Source organism: Ictalurus punctatus, chromosome 12 (assembly GCF_001660625.3).
Source record: "Ictalurus punctatus breed USDA103 chromosome 12, Coco_2.0, whole genome shotgun sequence".
Taxonomy (NCBI): domain Eukaryota; kingdom Metazoa; phylum Chordata; class Actinopteri; order Siluriformes; family Ictaluridae; genus Ictalurus; species Ictalurus punctatus.
This window is the reverse complement of record NC_030427.2, coordinates 10,635,375-10,658,450: the sequence shown is the minus strand read 5'-3', so window position 1 is coordinate 10,658,450 and position 23,076 is coordinate 10,635,375. Positions and strand designations below refer to the sequence as shown.

At 38.8% G+C, this 23,076-nt stretch overlaps 1 protein-coding gene across 1 annotated transcript; it reads right to left on the bottom strand.

Moving 5' to 3' along the window:
* Positions 1–3,960: 3,960 nt before the first annotated feature.
* On the bottom strand, positions 3,961–21,278 carry ldlrb (low density lipoprotein receptor b). Its single transcript, XM_017482317.3, has 18 exons — positions 21,026–21,278; positions 15,836–15,958; positions 15,609–15,731; positions 14,645–15,013; positions 14,240–14,362; positions 13,978–14,100; positions 13,186–13,305; positions 12,726–12,854; positions 12,163–12,334; positions 10,960–11,187; positions 10,591–10,709; positions 10,192–10,331; positions 9,109–9,250; positions 8,870–9,022; positions 7,956–8,165; positions 7,788–7,862; positions 7,522–7,685; positions 3,961–6,838 (listed from the first exon to the last, which is right to left on the bottom strand). Exons 1-18 carry the CDS (start codon positions 21,096–21,098, stop codon positions 6,797–6,799), a joined length of 2,628 nt encoding a protein of 875 aa, XP_017337806.1. The 5' UTR covers positions 21,099–21,278; the 3' UTR covers positions 3,961–6,796.
* Positions 21,279–23,076: the final 1,798 nt, after the last annotated feature.

The window sequence follows — 23,076 nt, the reverse complement described above, 5'->3', positions numbered from 1 at the left end:
GCACAAGGCAGGGTACAAATACATCGCAGGGCACAATCACATACACACTCACACACCCATTCATACACTACAGACACTTTGGACATGCCACTCAGCCTATCATGCATGTCTTTGGACTGGGGGAGGAAACCGGAGTACCCGGAGGAAACCCCCGCAGCACGGGGAGAACATGCAAACTCTGCACACACAGGGCTCTGGTGGGAATCGAACCCCCGACGAGGTGTGAGGCGAACGTGCTAACCACTAAGCCACCGTGCGCCCGCAGGATGAGAATATAAGATGTTAAAACAATGTTCTGCAAAGCAAAAGTTATGACGCTATGGCGAATATAGGTTCTATTTAATGAGATAATGTTCATAACTGCAGAAGCAATGGGTAGAGAAATCCTACAGGCAACACTAATATTAAGTAATAGGAGACATCACAATAAAGTGTTGTAGATTAATATAATTGTTAAGGCAAGATGTGTGGCTCAAATGCCTTTGCGAGCAGCTTGCCAAAAATGACCAAGGGTCAGCCACTTTTTAGTATGTGCTCAATATAGATCTGCTTCATCACAGCTCATGTGCTTTTGGGTCAATTTGAGTGATTCTCCTCCTCAATAGAGAACAGCACCTGAATGTTGAATGTTCTTATCACGTATTAAGAACAGTGAGTGTTTTTCATGCTCAACATCGGCACTATTTATGTGTCAGGCAAGGCACACCATCAGGACGTGCCATAAACCCGTATGATATCTTTAATATACAACCGCCATTAGATCTGATGGAAACCACCGTCTGGAACAAAAGGATGTAGAACAGAAGATTACATAGTTATCCGAAACCTGAGTCCCTTATGTTGACAAGAATGGCTAAAGGATGAACAATGAACCTTTACAGGTTACCGTCATGGGGTTACAGTCACGAGGTCATGACTTTGCATGACCCCAGTAGTTTTGAAGGACCCCATCTTCCATTTTCTGTCCTGTCCCTTTAGTTTGCGGTCTTGAAATTCGTAAATCAACTGCACTTTTAAGGCATGTGAGTCTTTCGTTGTATACGCCTTTAAGATTGTGAACAACAATCATGTGTTTGTGAACATCATTTGTCTGTTCTGTTATTGTAAATACTTATGAATGTATTATAACATAATGTAATATTCAGTGTTGTTAATTACTGTATCCAAATTTCTTCTTGCAGATCAATTTATTTATTTGTCATTATAATAGATTAGCTACTCTATCTTACTAATGACTTCTGAGATGAGGAAGGAAAAGCAGCAATAGTAAACTCTTACTGTAAATGACTTGCTAATATCACGGGTTTGTTACCCGTGTGCCCATGGAAACCGTAATTAACATTTCAGAGGCACAGAAACTTGAGCCGGGTCTCAGACGGCATGCCGGGGTCGAGTTTGATTCCCCTGGGTGCAGTGACAGTCCCATAGGACGGCCACCTGATACACAATTGCTTTTCATAACTCCATACCTCTATAGCAACTGCAAACTCGTGATGATGCCTAGAGTACATTTAGAGAACATATTCTTCTGGGAAAAGCAGCAGATAGAACAACAACTGAGGGCAAAAGTTTAATTTACTGCATCTGCACTACATCGATGTCCTCAGACTGTGTTTTTGTGTTTTTAAGACTGAAGTGGTTATTATTTATTCGCAAGTAGCTAATGCTTTTAGCTCTGAAATGTGTCTAAATTTATTCTTTGCCATGGCACTGAATGACACACCTTCAAAAGTGGTGTGATCTCTATGAGCCGCCCACGGCAAGGAAGCAGGCCAATAAGATACGAATATGCAAATCAAGCCAGGGATGCTAAAAGATTCTGGAATGCTGAACAAGATGGAGCCACCATCTACCTGTATGGATTCAGAGCGGATGTATATCAGTACATCTGCTGATGATGATGGAAATAGAAGTAATTGTTGTTCTTGTTGCTTTTTAAAATCCATAATCAAGAATCAGAGGCATTCAAAAAGGCATGGTGACCTAGTATCTGAAAATATGTGTGAGTCATATCTCACTGGACTGAAAAAATATTAGTAGTTTCTTGTCTGACTGCATTCACGTGGACAGAACACAGTGGTCCTGCAGTATCAGCTTAGAGAGGACCATCATAACCAACTTATCACGAGCTGAAAGAACATAATGTGTGCTTATGTGTTTTTTTGTTTTAAACTTTAGTCACACATTGATAGGGTCAGTGGGCAGTCTTTCACCTTCATATTCGATGAACGACTAGAATAATAAACCTGAAACGGGTTACATATTCATGCTTGTTGGTGGTATTATATCAAATTTTTAATGATCCAGACCACCCACGTTATCAATATTTATATAGACTACCCAAGTGCAGAAAGGCCAGCTATGGTAGGAGCTTTGTTCCTATGGCTTTACGAGCGTTAAACACATAGGTGATCAGCCATTGTGATGCCATCTTATACTCTGGCTTTTGTTGTATGATCCTGATGTTTTCTTTTTGTCCCCTTCTTCCCTGTCTGTGATTGTTTTGATGGTTAATATGCATGGTGTTGTTGTGTTTATGTTTTCTATGCACCTCGGTGGAAACTAATTCCATCTTTGAGGACAAATAAATGATCTATCTATTAACATATTAACGTAGTTCATAGACAATACAACTAGACAATTTTTTTTGTTTAGGTTGTGGTTTTTTATTTTTTTAATTTGCAGATTGGCAGATCTACTGTAAGCCAGTTAGATGCACAGCATATATTGTATATATAATGTAATATTTAAAAAAAAAAAATCCTAATCAATTAAAGTTAGAAATGTAGATTTTCTTTGTGAGCATATGCATGAAGTGAAAGCCACCTGGCAAACCTTTTCATCATGAACTACAAAGAACTACAGCTTTCCGATGTAAATAGGAAATAGAACAGGAAAATATCGCAATTTTGTTAGGGTTGTATTAATATAATCGCCTAATTAGCGTAATTGCTTTAGAATATAGAAGCAGCCATGAAGCCTTTTACATTTCTGAACAGAGTGAAAAACTGTGGTTCAACCTAATGGCACTGTGTAAACCTTATGAATAATAGAGAGATAAGAGCATGTTGATAAGATGTTTTGCCGAAGAGTCACACACAGAAACCCATAGCGATGAATCACTCCGCAGGGAAACTGAACAAGAACATTGAGACGAGGATCATGGTGCTATTTTACAATTGTATAAGTCACTTATTATGTATAAAATCTATACTAATAAAAAAATTAGCCTGTCTATGCGGTTATCAGTACATTCTTAATCTACATTCTTTTACAGTTTTCCTGCGTAGAGACAGGAAGAAGTATGTGTATGGGGTGGGGGTGGGGTGGTTTCATCATTATGGGTTTCTGGGAATGTCACTTTGGCAGGTTAATTTATGAACATACTCTTATCTCTCTATTAATCATCAGATTTTCATACAGTGCCATTAGGGCGAACCACAGATTTTCCACTCTGTTCAGGAAAAGAACAGGAACATGTTTCACAGCTACTTCTGTACTACTAAATTTAGTGAACCAGACAAGACATGTTTTATGTCCTGCATTTGCTTCTTTCATTTTGCACTGGAGCTACAAGATTACTGTTGCTAACAAGTAAAGGAAGATAATAGCACCTTAATGTCATTGCTTGGTTGAAAAATAGTCCACCAACCAAAAATATCCAGCCGCCAACGTGGTCAGAAACTGACACTGATGAAGGACTAAAGGCCGAGTTTATACGTTTCTACGATAAATTGAGTGGTGTGTTTTTAAAGCTGTACTTCACTATGTCCCTGAGTGTCCTTTTAAATAAGTAATTGGACTTTTATTTGCGTAAAGGATCAAGGTGATTTTACCATCTCTGGATGTATCGGATAAAGTGGTCTCAGAGTTCATCTCATCATGAGGAACAAAATGCTCGAAATTCCTTTCTGCCTTCAGTGAACCATGAATATTAAATCAATTCAGACATTATTAAAGTCATGTTAAAAGGTAACGTTTATTTAACAGTAACACAAAATAAACACATTTCAGTTGTTACTTTGTGTTGTTTCCTTCATTTGAACCGTTCAGATACTCTTATCTAGTAGTCTATAACAGACTTTCTCTTAAAGCAAAGTAAACCTAAAGGACACAAAACTAAGTAAAACACATTTCCTTTATGTACGATTTTGCAACTCTTGTAACAATAATAATAATAATAATAATAATAATAATAATAATAATAATAATAATTTAATAATAATTTAATAATAATAATAATAATAATAATAATAATAATTTTAAATAATAATAATAATAACCCTCCAGGTCTGGAAATATTATAGAAAGGCACAAATATTGTAATTAACAAGGTGTTGTGTTGAAGTTCATTTCGTAGAAGTGTTTTGGATGGCATTTACACAGTATGACATTTATGATGTATACATGGCTCGTTTTTAAAAGTATAGCGCGCTGTTATTTTTGGATATTTTTTTGGTCATATTTTATATAAATAGTAAATAGTACATGTAAAATGAAACACAATCAATGATAATGTACTGTAATTACAGTGCTGTTACAGATGGATTATAGTAGTCCATTGTACGGAGTTAATAATGTCTATAATGTGTTACGACTGTCGTGTACGTAACTGTATTTTGAACTTTTACGAGATTCCTGCACAATATTTGAGTTGTACCATGCCTACAGAATCAAATCTGTACTCTTACAGTACCTGGGTAATAACGACACAGTCTTTAAGTTTACTTATAGTGCAACTTCTACACAAAATTAAAAGCACTGCACTATAAAATAAAAAGAAAGGCTTATTTGAAAACCAAAACAGCCAAAACTGGAGTTGATAAAGATATGTTGTCGTGGACTCCATGTATAACAGTGCGAGTATTCTCAATAGTAGCAGTACCCTTATTTTTCTGAGTGTATTAGAAACTGAATGGTCAATATATATTATATATATATATTTTTTTTTTTTTTTACAAGAAACTAGAAAATAAAATGACACATTATATAGATATGTTACAATAAATATTTCATATATACAAAATCTGTGGTTTAAAATATACAAACTTAAAAAAAACTGAGTGACAGAAAAGGTATATACACAGGTATTATGTACACATTTTACATTTTCTTCAGGTAATGACTTCATCTACTGTAACAATTGCAGAAAAAACTTTCAAAATAGACATTTGCACAATTCATGGAGTGTACAAAAAACAACAACAGCGTAGTCAATGTACATGATTTGATGTTGATTAAACGGTCTTAAATATCATTTTAAAACTACTCTCCCAAAAAAAAAACCAAAAAGGTTTCACATTTCACATATTCTATAGCTATACTAGCGAGTCATTCAGTGAATGTTCCAAAACCTGAGGATTAAGGCAACAAATAAACCCATCGTAAGGCATGTTTCAAACGAAAACAAACATAATCAACGTATCTAGCTCATCTACCGAAAGGCATCGTACAGGCACATGGCTATCCGAAAGCACGAGCGCTAACATGCTAACATGCTGTTGCTCGTTCACAGCAAGCATCGTAAAGCTTCTGCTTCATCTGCGTTCTTCGACGAGAGGTAACAAGCTGTTTTCTTCGAGTGCAAAATGCCAGCGTCACCAACCTGTAAAACCTCGATTTGTTTTATTTCTCCCTGAATAGTTCTTTGGAAAGGTGACTTGTCATGCCAAACAAGTCACGGTAGTGCCATGACCGTCATGTATAAAAAGCTATCCATGGCTCAGGATGCTTCAATTCTCTCGATTTTTTATTTCAAGCCCGGATCTCTTTCTGACTGTGCAGTGTAACTTCATACTGCAATCTAGTTCGTCATTCAGAAAGTGAATATGAATATGAAGTTCTCTAGCCTTATCCATGGTGACTGTAGAAAACGTGTGATTACCATGGTCAAGAATATCAACACATTTCCAGGCCCTGAGACAAACTCCAAACATGCTTCTAATGGAGATCTAAGGGCAGTTGTTGGGGAAGTCAGTTGACGTTTATACAGTGTTTTGGTTTCTATCAAGAGTATTTGTAAATTAAGCTCTAAATCTATAGAATACCTTTACTTTTTATGTGTTTTATTGGCACACAATTCAGCAACTGCCCTTCCGTTATAAGAATTCCATTATAAGCTACTTTGAGTGAACAGGTTTTCTGTTCTCTTTTTCTCAGGACGCATACATTTTCCATTCTTGTGCATGGTAATCACAGATATGCTACAGATTTGGTGGGAAGAGATGACGCTGAAAAATACTAAAGTATTCCTTTAATATACATATTAAAGGATATGCAGTAGATGGTGTCAGAGCAAGGGCTCTTCATATCGCAGTGCATTCTGCAGCTTATAATTAACGAATGTGTCATGTGGTCCTTATGCAGGGCTTCTCAAAAAAGTTTTAGCGATATATACTATCTTCTTTTCATGTAGTTGAGGTTCTTCATATTAGTTTAGAAGTGGATCTGATGTAACTTCCTGTCTTACTGAATTTTGGCTGCATGATGTATGTAACAGTATAAGCATGCACCTGCTAAAGACATGGAAAGTTGAAATAGGACCTTGATCCGAAAGCATCAAAATTTGTAAAACATTTAGTGGCTTATATATATATATATATATATCATGGTGATGACATTGTTCTGTGTCCATGCTTCATGTGGTGTTTTCCTTCACATTCAGATTTGTGCAGCAAAAAAAACAACAAAAAAACAACCTCAAAGCAGCATCTAAAGTGCCTGCTAACCTTTGAGTCTCTCTGGTTCTTTAGATTTGACTTCCTGTGGGGTTGTTTGTGTCTTTCTGAGAGAACCATCATGCAATGTCCTCCTCATCATCCAAACATAACATCTGGTGCTGAAAAAGAGAATGCGAGAGAGAAGGTGAGTGTTACAGGAAAGGTCAGAAAGAGGCAAAAGTAGAGAAAGAGAATGCCTTAAACCACATCCAGTGTTTCAGTCACGTCGTGCAGATTTGCTGATGAGATGTAAGACATAGTATCTTACTGTTATATGTTAAAAACGGAACTGAACAGAATTACCGTATTACCCTCAATGGTAATATTCAGGGTGTCCCAAAAGTCTCCATACATTGTGGAAATGAACACTTTTTAGCAAAATGTCTTCACAATTTTTTAATTCTTACTTTATATTATGTTTTTTTGTTTTTTTACATAGCCTTTAAGAACACCTTTGACCAAAGAAGAAGTTATTGAAATCATTGTCGCTGGATCAGGAAGCTGGCTCAAGGCTGTGACGGACTTTAACAGGAATCATGACAAGCGACACTGCTGCCAAACTTATTAACAAATTCAAACAGCCTGGAAGTGTTGAGGACCGCCTGAGAAGTGGACGTCCACGAACATCCGCTGACGAAGGCACAACCGACTTCTGCTTCTGGCAAACGCAGCAGTCCCGTAAGTATATACTTTTGGGACAGACTGTAGTTCGTTTTCAATCTGTTTGTGCTATTTTAGAATAAATTGCAGCAGGATGTCTAACAGCCTTGGGTTGTTTAAATGAGACATCATGTGATCTTACTGGTGGGTAGACGTAGCCGTCTTGGCTTTGACTCCTGCAGATGTGCACCTGGTCCTCTGTAGTTTTCTGGTACACAGGGTTATCAAAGTGAATGGTGTTGGTGTTCTTCAGCCTCCAATGACGCCACAGCAGCACGGCGCCAATTGCAGTCAGGCATAACACCGCTGAGCAGAATGAGAAAAGGAGGGAACAAATTGTAGAAATGGCATATACTACATGCGTATATATAATTTCTCATATATACAGTATATAGGTCTGATACAGACCTATAGGGAGGATGACATAGAGAGCGAGAGAGTGTTGCGAAGGGCTGGTGACTGCAACGTACACATCATTTGAACCTACAGGCGAAAGAAAAACCCAGCAATTACAATACATGACACAGAGCTGTATAGCATACAAGATGTACTATACATTTAGAAAGTATTTGTTACCTTCACGAGGACTGATCTCGGTCTTGGTTTCTGGGATGTTCTTCCGAGACCCAGCAGCGCCTGAGGAAGTCATGGAGCCTGTAGTTCTGGGTGTTTGTTTGGTTGTTGTTCTGGTAGTTGTGGTGGTGCTTTGTATGGCAGGTCGTTTTGGTGTGGTACCAGCTGGAACTGGAGGTGGAACCACTGCTGTACTTGCTACTGGCTTAAGAACTGTGTGAACAAATGTGTCAATGTCACATTGCTGTAAAGCCAAACATTATTTAGGAAAAATCACAATTTTTTTTATTTGTTTCTGGAGCCACATAGAGAAAGGGCGTCTATCTAACTCTAAACCTTTTTCTGTAAAATACAGCAAGTTACACAACCCCATTTATAAATAAACAATTCTGTAATAGGAAATGTATAGGTAATAGTAAAGTAACAGGTCTATATTTACAAATGTAAGTTTTAAGTGTATGTATATTATTATAATCCATATAACATCCATAATAATTTCTTCTCCAATTCCACCCTCAGTTCATCTGCGCAGAACTGCACTAAACTGTAAGGAAAAAATAATTCAAGTAATTTCGATGATAAAAGATGGCCGCCCACATGGCATCAGAGATTTCAGTGGAGTTAGTTTAGTTCTAAACATTACAGAAGGACATACTCTGTCCTACACCACATTAGCGTGTCTGTATGATGTGGTTTGAGGAATCTGTTTGAGAAAACGGTAGACTTTTATCACGTCAGCTACATTGGCCTCGTACTTTATATAAACTAACGCAGCAAACATCGGACACCGATCGATTCTTGACAACATTGAACGTAATGCAAAAAACAGTGCACCTTTGATTCTTTGCCCAAAATTCTTTTAATCTGTGTGACAATGAATGTTATGCTGAGAAATGTTTATTAAATGGCATGCATACCTTCCACACACTTCCTCATGTCAGGGCCGAGGATCATGTGATCGGGGCAGGTGCAAGTGTATTTTGGGGAATGCTGATTCACTCGAGGAGCCGGAAGACACAAATAATCACAGCCGCCGTTCACATGGTTCCCTTCTTCACACCAGTTCGTACCTGCACAGCAAAACAGCAGTTAAAGAGACATGCAGACGAGACAATGTGGAGGTTTTCTGTTGTGACTGTAGGTTTAAATCCCTCACCGCTCGGCTGCTTGAGGTTGTGGTACAGCACAATGTCCTTGGGAGACAGTAGGTTCTTCACTACTGTCATAATGCTTTTTCCCGTCAGACGATTTGCACTTCGGATGCTTCCGTTGGATGCGTCCGTCCAAAACACTTTCTCCTGTGTAACACAGCACATAAGAACCAGTGTCAAAAACAAAGAATATCATTTAAAAAAAATCCTTAATCTAAATAAACTGGAGTTTATGAATGTCTTCTGGAATTCCTGTCAGGTTAGCTCATGTTAGCTAACTTGCTAGCTTTAGGTTTGGATATTATCTAGGCGAATGTCTTAAAAAGCCTCTCAGAAATCCTGTCATATTACCTCATGTTCATCAACAATCTACCCAGCTTTACCTGCAAATAATTTAATAATCATTTATCAATATGTCTTATATATCCTCTTGAAAATCCTGTCAGGTTTAGCTTATGTTAGCCAGCTTGCTAGCTTTAGGTTTGGATATTAAAAAATTTAGGTGAATGTCTTAAAAAGCCTCTCAGATTGCTCATGTTAGCTGTCTATCTAGCATTATCTGCAAATAATATAATAATCATTTGTCAATATGTCTTAAATATCCTATCAAAAATCCTGTCAGGTTAGCTCATGCTAGATAGCTGGCTAGTTTAACCTGTGCATCATGTAGTAAACATTTATGAATACGTCTTAAAAATCTTCTAAGAAATCCTATCAGGTTAGCTAATGTTAGCTGTTAATGTTAACAGTGAATGATATTAACATCTATAAAGAGATCAATTAATATTCTCTCAGAAATGTGGCCTGTTAGCTAACCGGCTAACAAAACATATGACATTACATGTGCATATACGAATGCTGATGACTTTGTTCTTACTATATCTTATTTCTTCCAAATATGGAAGTGGAAAATTAGAGACCTCAGATCGAATTCTTTTGAGTCAGAAAATGTTATAATGGGGTTTTTTTCTTCTTCTTCTTTTTCCTGAACTACTCTTAAACATTTTTGCTGAACTACTCCTGAACGGCATGATTTATAGGTTTGTTTGTTTTTTTTACATCCCACCAATACAACAGCAGGTTCGCACCTCAAACACAGCCAGCGAAAATGGATTGGCCAGCTGCCACTCGTCAACGATGAGTGTATGACGCAAACCACCATCCACACCAATGCTGGAAAGCATGTGCAGTTTAGAGTCCAGCCAGTACAGCCGCTGATTCACCAAGTCTGAACACAAACACATGCACATTCATTCTATAGACAGTCATGTACCATTTCCAGTAAAAAAAAAAATCCCCTCTCATATTTAATCCTTTTAAAGCCACAACACGAACCCAGAAGCTGTGCTAAATATAATACAGATCAGTTGTTGTGGGTAATTGAAACCCTCTGGCTATATAGTACTTAAAACTAGCCTACAATGGAGCATTCATATGATTAAGGGATTGTATATAAGGTCTAAAGTGAATGTAAACTGCTTACTCACCTAGTGTGATGCCACTGGGCCAGACGATGTTGTCAGTGACCAGAGCTGTACGATCTGCCCCGTTCAAACCACTCTTCTCTATCCTGGCAGGGTTTCCGCAGTCGGTCCAGTACATGAAGCTACAGTGGCAATAAAATACACAGCCCATTAACTTAATAGACCAGGGGATCTCTACTGCAGTCCTCACACAGTTTAGAGTTTCCTCAGCTCCCAACAAACCTGATCCAGCTCATGAACAACATGATAGTTAGCTGATGAACTGGATCTGGTGTGTTAGGAAAGAACTTGAGACTGCTTTAAAGAGTCATTCGTTACTCATCACATCTAATAATACAAGGAAAATATTATAGCATATAAATAGTAGCTTACTTGCGTTCTGGATCTACAACAATATCGTGCGGCTTATTCAAGCCCACTTTGATAAGAGTCTTGCGCTTGGACCCATCCTTTGTTGCTACGGAAATGCTTTGAAAGAAACTGTCGGTCCAGTAGATGTTGCCGTGAACCCAGTCAACAGCCAAGCCTTCGGGAGAGGAGATCTGGCTGTCAATCAAGGTGATGTGGTTGGTAGGATAAGCAGCCTTGTCTATGGGAGTGCTGGGAAACATACAAAGGTGTTTCAGGACCAGAAATTTACTTTGACTGCACCACAATGTTTAAATGTGCGTCTCAAACTCGGTTAATCCCATTGGCTGGCGGATGATCAATCGACCGAGTGCCGAGGCAAAAATTGAAAACAAATCTTTATTTTGGATTTGAATAAGCAAATAAAGCCCAATTTTGCATTGAGGACCCGTAGAGTGCATTCAAGGCTTGTCAGGAATCGAATGCACTTCTAATAATGTATTAAAAAACTATTGATTTCTGCTGATTAAAATATTTTTCAACCATTGATGATCAACCACTAGACCAGTAGTTCTCAACCTTTTGTGAGCTCTGGACCCCTAGAATAATTCGAAAAATCCACAAGGACCCCCTCACTCCACAACAATTATAGGCTATACATTTAACAGTCATTTCTATATATGTTGCTTTATTTGATTCATATTTAACATTAATAATATTAACATTAAAACTGAATCAAAATATTCCAAGATTTTAGGTTTTACATTTTATTGTTGGTGTGACCTTTAATTTGACTCTCTGAATTATCTTTTGTTCATTTTATCCATCAATGCGAGGCTTGAACTTGTCTACCACTCATAGGTTTTTGCAAATTATCATTCCATTTGTAATTACATTTCAAGTAAATCCCTCAATGAACGATCGTCAGCTCAGCGAATGCACGCGAATAACCAAACTGGTACATTTTAAAACATCTCATTTGAATATATTTTGATACATTTAACAAAAAAAATATAGATAATATTATTTAAACATTTTAAAAACTTTCCCAATGACCCCCTGCAATTACACCACTGACCACTAGGGGCCTGCGGACCCCTGGTTGAGAAACTAGGGAATAAATGGACCAGTTAAACAAATTCATATATAAAGTAATCTGTGTAGGTTTTAGAATTCTTATTATGCGTTCGTTCATCAGTGTTGATACTGTATGATGAACTCGCTCACCTGTAGATTTTTTTGTGGAAGAGATCAGCCCAGAAAATTGTTTCACTGGACACATCCATGTCGAGTGCCACCACGTTCTTCAGTCGCGGGATCAGACATGTGTACTCTTTCTTATCCAGTGTCATCTTCCTCACCTCGTGATGGTTGGTGAAGTACAGGTAGGGTATGTTATCTGGAGGACAAGAAATCAAATGCTAGCAGTAAGAGGCAAGTATGTATTCGTCACATTATAAAGCAATCAAGCAATTCAAGGCAGTCTTTTGAATACACGGCTAATGATGTGGAACTTTCTGAATCCCAGATCACCGGTTCATTTCCTTATCACAGATTTTCAATTGATTGCAGTATGTGACCACGCCAGTAACACAGTCTTTGCTAGCTAGTGACCACTTCCCTTACATATGAGCTTTCCCTGTTCAGAAAAAGCCGAAGCTGCGTCTAGCTAGGACAGTTTAATGTTTCCCCTTCAGCTTTCCCCATCGGTTTGCAAATTCTATTCTCACAGTTGTTATGACCGGAATTACTCCTGTGTTAGGGAATTCTAGAGAAAGCTTTCGACCTACCAGAAACAGCTTTGCACTCTTTGGTCATGGGGTCCATCTCATAGCCCTCCTGACAATCACACTTGAAGCCGCCCACCAGATTCAGGCACACCTGAGCGCAGGTGTCGGGGTCAGCACACTCGTCAATGTCTGCAGCAGAAAACAGACTTGATGTCAAATGTAAATGCTATAGATTCCACATGTCCACTCATTTCATATTATTTGGGCAGCCTGAGACACAAGGTTTGTTGTTTTCCTGCTCCGAAACGCCATCTTTAATGCACAAAATCCTGGATTATTAGCTCTTAAACTCAATCAAGCATCATAGAACAGGAAAACTGCTAATCTGGAAATGGAGTAAGACTGAAGCAAAGGACTTCATCTACTCAGGAAACATTTCCTGTTCTAGACAAGTTCTTTTGACTATTTTTTTAATTATACTGTGGATGTCAAATTTGGACTGTTAGAACACTGGTGTTACCTTCACAGCGTTTTTGGTCCACCAGGCGGTAGCCTGAAGGGCAGAGGCACTCGTAGCCGATCTTCAGGTCTTTGCAGTCATGAGAGCAACCGCCATTATTTTCAAGGCACTCGTTGACATCTAGGGAGAAGACGAACGAAAGAAAGAAGAAAAAAGGAGTCGGTTAATTTAAAAATTGACCCGATTTCTCCTTCTTCTCCTTTGCTTAAACCTATAGTCAGCGATTTCAGCTGAAGTTAGCTCTTTTGAAACTCAAAATCCAAACAATTCAGCCCCTCCCATCAGTGTAACCCTCCAAAGCTACGCATCCAAAACAGTGTACAGTAGTGTTAGTGCAAGAAGTGGCACTTACTAAACTAACAGACAACATGAATGGCAGACTCTTATAAAAACAGGTTACATTTAGGATGCTTTAGGGTCCTATGGCTTGTTTCTGTGGGGGAACAAGTTAGAAAAGCTGAACTATTCAAAACCCCAGTAGAACTCTTTTTTTGATGCCACTTGTTTTTCTGACTAGCTTTTACAGAACTTGTGGCACCCTTGGGATTGAAGATTTTGTACTGAGCAGATATTCACAGTTCCTGGAATCTGAGAGCTTTGCTAAATATTTCGAAAAAAAAAAAAAAAAAGTGTTCTGCCTTAATATCCGCATTTCTCCCTTTCTTATTCTAGGTCTCTTCTGCTTAAACTAGGCTTTGGTTGGTCTTGTCTGTGTGATGTGAAGTCCCACTAAGCTGCCATTCTGGTACTCTGGTGTGTGTGTGTAGATGGTTATATGATGTTCCCACTCACTGCACTCTTTGATGGGCTCGTCAGACAAGTCCCTACAGTCACGCTTCTTGTCGCACACTTTATCGATGCTGATGCACTCTCCGCTGCGGCACTGGAACGTGTCCGGACCGTCACATTTACTCACTGATGGGAGACAAGAGCATTAAATATTAACCCTTACTAAATATTAATGTTTGAAGAAAGATGCCTACTAGCAAATAAGCAATAAGAAGCAGGACGACGTAGGCCTGATCGGCACACCCGTGTTAGAAAATGCGCTCACCAGTGGCACAGTCTTTCTCGTCACTCAGGTCCTTGCAGTGGATCTCGCCGTCACACTGGTGGATGCCGGGAATACAGGAACCGTCGTTACACTGGAACTCGTCGGGTCGACAAGTAGCCACAGCTACCAATGAAAACAAACGCATTATTAAAAGTAAACATACGTTTTCATTATCAAGCTGATCCAGAGCGCATTGCTTACAACAGAGAACAAAACAAACATAATTATTTACGGTTCACTGGTGGCAGGTGCATATTACATATTACACAACTTCACAGTAGGGTCCAGCACCCTGACTGCACCGCCTACTGTGTTATAATAATAATATTAATAATAATAATAATAATAATAAAGAAATGGTTGATGTCTTTTGTGTTTAACTCAGATTGTAAGACTTTGACTCACTGCAGTTGGCTTCGTCAGAGTGATCGGTGCAGTCGAAGCCTCCGTCGCAGCGCCACATGCTGTGGATGCACTTGCCGTTGCTGCACTGAAACTCCTGTTCACTGCAGGGGCTTGGTATCGGTTTCTGGCCACAGTGCTCACTCCACTCATCTGAGCCATCTGCGCAGTCTGCGTCTCCATCGCAAGCCCACAGCTGCGGAACACACACCGTGTTGTTGCACTGAAAAGAGCCAGCTATACAGGTGGGCTTGGGGCAAGAGGCCTCGTCGCTGCCGTCTGAACAATCAGCGTCCTCATCGCAGACGAACGAGGTGGAGATGCACTGGCCGTCTGCGCAGCGGAACTCGTCTGCCGTGCAGTTCTTCAGGGCTGAGGAGAGATATGACGTGAGGGTTAAGCACTGGTGTTAATGGTACAATCAGTAGGACTAATCTCATGAAGCCCTGTTGACTTCTCAGTTCAGGAGGATTTAAGTTTAAAAGAAAGTGATTAAATAATCAGTATTTCTATTCATGTTAACGTTTGGCGATTAAATTAATGACACAGTTTCCAGAAAGTACGCTGTAATCAAGCACGGCGAAACAAACAAACCGTAGACCACCAACATGCAGCCAATCAGAACAAAGAGCCATCTCTACATACCTAAGCTTTTAGAAAAAAAAAAGAAAAAAGGTACTTCCGTGGTTCTTTGAATAGTTAAACATTACTAGCGCTCTAAAGGGGCTTAGCTTGAAACCCTATGTGTACTATGATAAACACTGGCTTATACAGTATAACCTGTGCTTGCTATAAAGAACATACATAGTTATCGATCTCACATAAACGTACACTTGTTAGACCTTGTCATTTAAGACCAAATGTCGAAATGACCTACATTCCTGAATTTTCTAATTAACTCTCGGATTGATGTGGTGTCATTCTATAGTAATAATACGACAGTGGCACATGATTGATGATTGCGTACCGCAGTTCAGCTCGTCCGTTCCGTTCTCACAGTCAGCCTTTCCGTCACAGCGCCACCTGGAGGACACGCACTGAATAGGGCTCCCGTTGCAGGTGAACTCCGACGGCAGGCATTTCTTCTCGGCTGCACAAGAGACGGGTCATCGTTAGAGTGAATGTTCAATACTGATATAAATCCAGAGACTCTGATCTAATTATGACAGTAGTTATCAAGCGGGTGTGACTCACTGCAGGTGGCAGGGAGCTCGTCGGTTCCATCTCCGCAGTCGTCCGTCCCGTCACACACCCAGCGGTTTGTAATGCATTTCTTGTTCCCACACTGAAACTGACGCTCGTTACATGTAGCAGCACCTGCAGCACAGTAAGTAGAGCAACATTAAAGAAGCGGTTTGTCATTTTTTTCTCACAACCCTGTGCTGTCTGTGAGGTGAACTGCAATCAAAACATTTACAAGTCTTTCCCTTCCCCTAATCAACCCTACTCCCTCTGCTGAAACTACTAATGCATTTTAAGGAAAAGGAGCAAAGCTAAGCAGCTATGTTCTAAGTGCTCACGGATGTTATTTCTGCTCCGGAAAAATCGCATTTACAGTAAGCAGCTTTAGATTAAGTAAAATTGTAACATGGAGTTTTTAATTAGGTATCTAATAATAATAATAATAATAATAATAATAATAATAATAATAATATAATTGTTATAATTGTAGATAATAGAATTGTTATCAGCTTTAAAAGACCTTTAACCAATCATTTATAGCCTTCTGCTTTAGTTTTATATATATATATATATATAAACACGTTCCTCTTTAATATATCAGTAGCATTTACATTAGACGTTGTAAGCTTCAAAATGTCAGAAGCTAGACCATGGAAAAAGGAAGCTGGTTGTGTGTAATGATGTTTAAGAATTAATGATTAACAACATCACAAACCTTAATCATGGGACGCGCCATAAAATTTATCTGAACAGATAACATGCATTGTGTACACTCAGATGACCACGAAGTTGAGACGTACTCACTTTCAGACACACACACCCTATACACACCCTGTAATTTTTGTTTTTTATGTGTTGTTATAATGTAACCAGGTAGCCAGGTGTGACAGTTGACATGAATTACTGCTGGCTGAAAAGAAACAAAAACAGGATGTGGAGAGACCTAGGAAAAGACTGAGAGAGAGTGAGAAAACCCCAAAGAACCACAGTATCATGATATGATGAGAAGGTGAGAAAAGGAGAATGAGGGTACATTTCGGTGCTGTTGACAGCTCAGGTCAGACGTAAGCAGGTTGTCACAACCACATTCTTCTGTGGCGCTTTTTTTTTTTGGTCACAATATTAAGCCTTTTGTTGTTTCAGCTGATGACATTTTTGCCTGCCTCTTTAAGACAATGGGGAGAGGAGGAGTTCAGTAATCACACCACCAGTTGCTCACTGGTCTCAGAGGATCTTCTGCATAAGTCAAATACTACGCAGGAGATGTTGGAGGCGGGGAAAGTTGTGGACAGCAACCATATCGGGAACTCTGAACGGAACAGTTTTCTAAACTCTGTCATTTCTGGCAACCGACAGCAGACAGGGTATTAGTCATAACTGTGTTGCAATGTAAAAAACCCAAAAGAGACCAACCTGCATTACTGAAATAATCCAACATTACAGTGTTGCAGCAAATACAGGAAATACAGTGACCATCCCAGACTTTGAGGTTGTCCTTTTCTTACCTGCTTAGGAATTTGCATGGCAAATCTACACTTATGAACACCAGCAAGAGAGAGCTAGAGAGTGAGAGAGAGAGAGAGAGAGAGAGAGAGAGAGGCACTTGGCAAATGTCCAAACATCAGTGCGTGATGTATATTTTAATTCTCATTTAATTCAAAACTCATGCTTTCTTTTCTCCATGTCAAAGAGCGTAATAAACTCACACATGAAGCAAAAAGTAAAAATAGTACCACATACAGTGCACTTTGGGGATTTCCATACAGTACGTTCATTCCTCCATTCATACAAAAACAAGGTCATATCACATGTCATATCAATGTCACGCAAGGTCATGATCACACATGTCTATAAAAACACTAACCTTAAACCAGACCTTCAAACATGGAGTACATTTAGAACAGCATATTTCCTATATTAAGATATTACAGTCTATTTAATGTGCAACCTTAGACTTTCAGTGAGTCTAAAATGGAAGTTTAACATCTATCTATCCATCCATCTATTTTCTGTACCACTTATCCTACACTGGGTTGCGGGAAGGCTGGAGCCTATCCCAGGGGACTCGGGGCATGAGGCAGGGGACACCCTGGACGGGATGGCAACCCATTGCAGGGCACAATCGCGCACTTTCACACACTACGGACGAATTAGAAATGAAAATACAACGCATGTCTTTGGCCTGGGGGAGGAAACTGGAGTACCCAGAGGAAACCCCCCAACCCCGGAGCTGCAAGGCAAACGTGCTAACCACTACGCCATGGCGTGCCCATGAATTTTAACATTCCGTTGTGAAGTACAAAACAGGATTAAGAGTTTTTCACTGCTACTCTCACCTAGTTAAAGGGGTTGAGTAATAAATAATAATAAAGGACATAAAGGACCTCGACGGTGAAAATGGGCTTGTCCTCTGGTTTTTTTGCTGGTATTTAAACTGGTCCTTGAGAAAATGTCAAAACCGAACATAGTGTGCTTTCCTCCATTCAAAATCTCTCCCTATTTTCACAAGCCATTCTACGTCACGCGAGAGCTATTTTTGCATACCTACTAGGACAACCTCGTGCTAACAAAGCCATTGTTGTTTGCTGAAACCAACATGTAAACCCACGTAACTCAAAATCGCTTTTAAAAACCAACCCTTTAGAAATAAATGCCTTCGTTTGTTCCTAAAGACAAAACTCTGCCCGAGGTTATTTTTTGGCATCCCTCTGACTGCGTTTCCAATTTCTTAGAATCAGGTGTGCACAGTAACAACCTCTTATACCACAACTGCAATTTGTTTTTTATTAATAACATTAAGGACATGTCATACTTTTGATCCATTTATAGTTACATTTAATGCTGTGGAAAGTCCACCAAACAAGTTATCACATATGTTCTCACAGCTATAAACAAACGGGCATTCTCTCACAAGCTTTTTTTTATTTTCTTACATCTTTACCTCTGATGGCTACAAAGCACTCATACTGGAGACTCCTTCCACAAATGCTAAATAAACATCTCCTCAAAGCAAACTTCGTTATACTATATAAAAGTCTGTGTTAGTTGGTGATATAGAAATTGACATCGCACTGGAATGAGGACATTCTGCAACTTCACAGAACTACTGTCTGAACTGCTGTTATAGAAAATGAAGACTTTCTGACCAATCAGAATTGAGCATTCGATCGATGTGTGCTCTATCTGATAGCTGGACTCAGTTTATATAAGTCAAACAATCCATAATCCTATCGAATGCCTGTACTCAGTCGAAAATACGATATTTGAAAATTGATTTGAGTTGGGCCACACGATGCAAACTCTTCCACATATATTGTTTCAATACAGCGTTTGCAGAATCACTACGTTATTGCGGAAATGTTCGAAAAGGTTAGTAGCTTCCATCGTTTCAAGGATTCCCTTGTCCCACACGTATAAACAGCATTTACGGAGATAGGTCGTCTGTAAGACTTGTCCGAATATGTTTCTTAACATCATTTTTCTTCCATTACAAACGTCTCCTCAGCCGCGTGCCCTGCCTTTTACGGGTTTGCATGAGTGCTGCGTTTACTGGACTACTGACCTTTCTCTCTGCCGCAAAGTAAATTTAAAACTAGACCATCCTGTGCACTGAATTTTCATTTTTAAACAGAACAGCTCCACTAACCCACTCTGTAACCATTATGAGAGGGGGGGAAAACGCAAACCTGAAAGCAAAAAAAAAAGTCATACTGTAACCCTCTCATAGTGCGTTCACAGTATGACAATAAATAAGTAAAGATATAACTATCCAAAATCATTCCGTGTATCTATTCCTTTCTGGGCTTTTCTCATTGTAGAGGATTTACAATTAGGGTGTTTAGAATCTTTTGTATGGCAGTGCGTCTGTAGGACTGTACTGTACAATAGGTTTACTCCTGTATGTCTCTGTCTCTCAATACATCCATTAGGCAAAGGAAAGAAATGCTTTGAATGTCATTTGAACTGGTAGCACTGCTCAGACAAGTTTGTCGACTTCTTACGACAGATGACCAGGCAGGATTTCAGAGAGAAAAAGGGAGGGGGAGAGATACAGAGAGCGAGAGAGATAGAGAGAGGATAAGTAGTATGCCCTTTATCAACAATGACAGTACATTATCCAGGTGGTACAGTAACTGTTGGAACAATTGATGCTTAGAATAACTGTTTAAAGGGGGGACGACTGCAAAATTCTGAAAATGAGGACATACAGAATAAATGTAACTGGACAAAATTGTATATATATATATATATATATATATATATATATATATATATATATATATATATATATATATATAATCAAATTACTGCAACATATGCAAGTTAACATAACTAATGTTTCATGCATGAGAGATGTTATAATGCAAAATCTACTGAGAATGAATCCTATAGAATTGTCACCACACCGCACCCGAGACAGTAAAAACCAGTCTCTACCACGCCCACTAGTTATCCATGCATCATGCTAATACAACCAAACCATGAGCTCTCTTCTGATTGGACGACGCTGCACATGCTGTCATTGTGTAACCAATAAGAATACCCCTGTGAATCCATTCATTCTAGTCATGTAAGGAAGAAAATAATTGTTTGGTTTTTTTTATGTTTAAATATTAACCATAAATTCATAGTGTATAGTTTATATCCATTTAACATTTTCAGCATTTTCATTATGTGAAATTAATGTGAAACCTGAAGGATGGGATATTTTCTCTGTAGATTTAATCCCTAGTGCCCCTGTTCACTATCAACAAGTACTGCAGTCTGAATGAGAAGAATGAGTTTGTCTAAGGGGAAAAAAGCTCAAATACAATGACCAGTGTCAATCAACATGCTGCAAAAAGAAGTATAGTGTGTTTCTAGCGTACCTATTTCATTATATATGAAATGCAGGTATGCAAAAGAGTATGTCAGTGATAAACAGTGATGCATATGGAAATGTTAATATACATATTAAATGTATAGTTGTAATGATCATTTTCAAATGACTCTTATTAGTTACACAAAAATATTAGTAAAAATAGTATGTAGGCTACAGTTGATAGATAGATTTTAAAAAGTTGGGTATTTAAAGTTGCTTCATACATTATTTAGGATGTATACAGTATTTTCCGACTGAATTAAATTCTCATTAAATGCTGATTAATATTTAGTCACTACTAATAGGCTAACTTTAATTATTTTATGATTCGTTGTACTTACGGCTTAAAGGCAGAGAGATGAGTCCAAGCAATACGCAGCTCAAAACTACACTGCAGTTTTTCCTCAACAGCATCTTCCTCCGCACTAAACAGGTTTATTTATGGGATTTTTCTGCTTATTATTATTATTATTATGTACTTCAAATATATTTAACAGCACGCTTCTGTCACGACTTCCACTCGTCAGTGTTCTGTAGTGGTTAGTGCAGGGCCGAGAGCGTCTTCAGTGAAAAACCTCCTCGCATCCAATCTCATCCATTTCATAAGGAGAGCGCGCGCCGGTTGGGGTAGGGGCGGGGCTTTCTCAGTGGCGTGATATCTGAAGTGAAGTACGTCGTGTATGGGAGGGCGGGGCTTAAGGCGACACGTCATGAATGGATGAGAGTCGGCTTTACACGCCCATCACCCCAACCCCACCCCCCATTTCCGCGTCCTCTTGGATGGATGAACTGAGGGTTAAGGGGACATTTTGGTCCCCATTTGGACTGCTTTTTTCATTTTTAAAAACAACAACAACAACAACAACAACAAACTTTCAGTTTTTATGTAAATAAATTTTTAAAAAAGGGTTAGGTTTAGGTGTAGCAGAACATTAATTAGCTGCATGAATAATTATGTCTGTGGAAGGTCCTCGCAAGGATAATAAAACAAACCTCTGTGTGTGTGTGTGTGTGAGAGAGAGAGAGAGAGAGAGAGAGAGAGAGAGAGAGAGAGAGAGACCGTATGATATATTATTAAATAGAATCAAAACATTATTTGCCTTAACAGCCATCATGCTTAATCTATCATGACATTCCCATGATTAAAATAATAATAATGATTTCCCTCCACATAACCCATTCCTACTCAGCATTTACTTTGATGCAAAATCCTTTATGATTGTGCAGTCCAGGCATCACTCACACCAGGGTGACTCCCACTTTTTGCCTATCAGGAAGCAATTAGAAGGTTCTAGAAATCCTCCCCCATAGAAACACTATTCCCATTTGGGAACCGGACCCAGATGGTGCCTCATCTGGGGAATCTGCAGGACTGGCCTAATCCTGATTCTGCTTATTTTTAATGTACATAGTTATTTTGTCCTTGTAACAGGATGCAGAATCAATATTTATTATGCCCCATGTAAAGTGAATTATATAAAAGAGAAACTATATATTGGGGAGGTAAAGAAATACTTTTAAATAAATAAAAACATAAATAAATAAATAAATAAAGTAGCCGCTTATTCTGTATAATCCATATAAATTATACGATTATTAGAGTAAGTATGGAGTCATCCTTTGAGTTAATAAAGACTTGGATATTTTGCACACAAAAAAGTGATTATTTTACAAATTCACATTTTGGTCATGCACTAGTCGTTTAAAAAAACACCATCAATCACAACAATGTTTGCATATGCTATTTTTCATTTTCATTTTCATTACCTCTTTGAGCTCCCAGTTCTGACAGGACCAATCACAACTATGGAAAGCTGGTGGTGTGATTATAAGGCCAGATTTACCGTACACAGCCTGCATCTGAAAAAAATGGCTACATGATGTCTTTTAAACATCACATGGATTTAACACAGCTCTGTGCTTATCAATATTCATAGTTATTTCACAAGAATTCTGCTTTTTGCTCAACAGAAATCCTTAGCCGTCCAATGTTCCCAGAGGGCTACACGATGCTTCCAGAGCCATAATTTACAAATAAACTGGATTCACCAGCATTGGAAGTGCAAAGTATGCGTCTGAGTGTAGGATAACATGGGAATGCTGAAGTCTGTAATATAATACAAACTTTGATAGACATGTTAATGTTTCACAGATTTCTGGATGTTAACTAAAAATCAATTGTGCTCACCCCTCCTATTTGCACATGAGGGATAGCCGATGAGATCATACTGCAGGAAGAGAGCAAATGACAAGAGAGCATTTAAGGAATGTTGAAATAGCTGCTGAACTACATAGCACTTTAGCCCCCCCATCCACCCCCAGACACACACACACCACGCACAAAGACATCCATACAATCGTATGTGTGTGTTCATATGAGGCAAGACCCGAC

Coding starts and splice junctions, on each gene's coding strand:
- ldlrb (XM_017482317.3), bottom strand. CDS start 21,098: ATGCTGTTGAGGAAAAACTGCAGTGTAGTTTTGAGCTGCGTATTGCTT. Junction 14,101..14,239: donor CGAGAAAGACTGTGCCACTG/GTGAGCGCATTT, acceptor GTCTCCCATCAG/TGAGTAAATGTGACGGTCCG. Junction 12,855..13,185: donor GGACCAAAAACGCTGTGAAG/GTAACACCAGTG, acceptor TTTCTGCTGCAG/ACATTGACGAGTGTGCTGAC.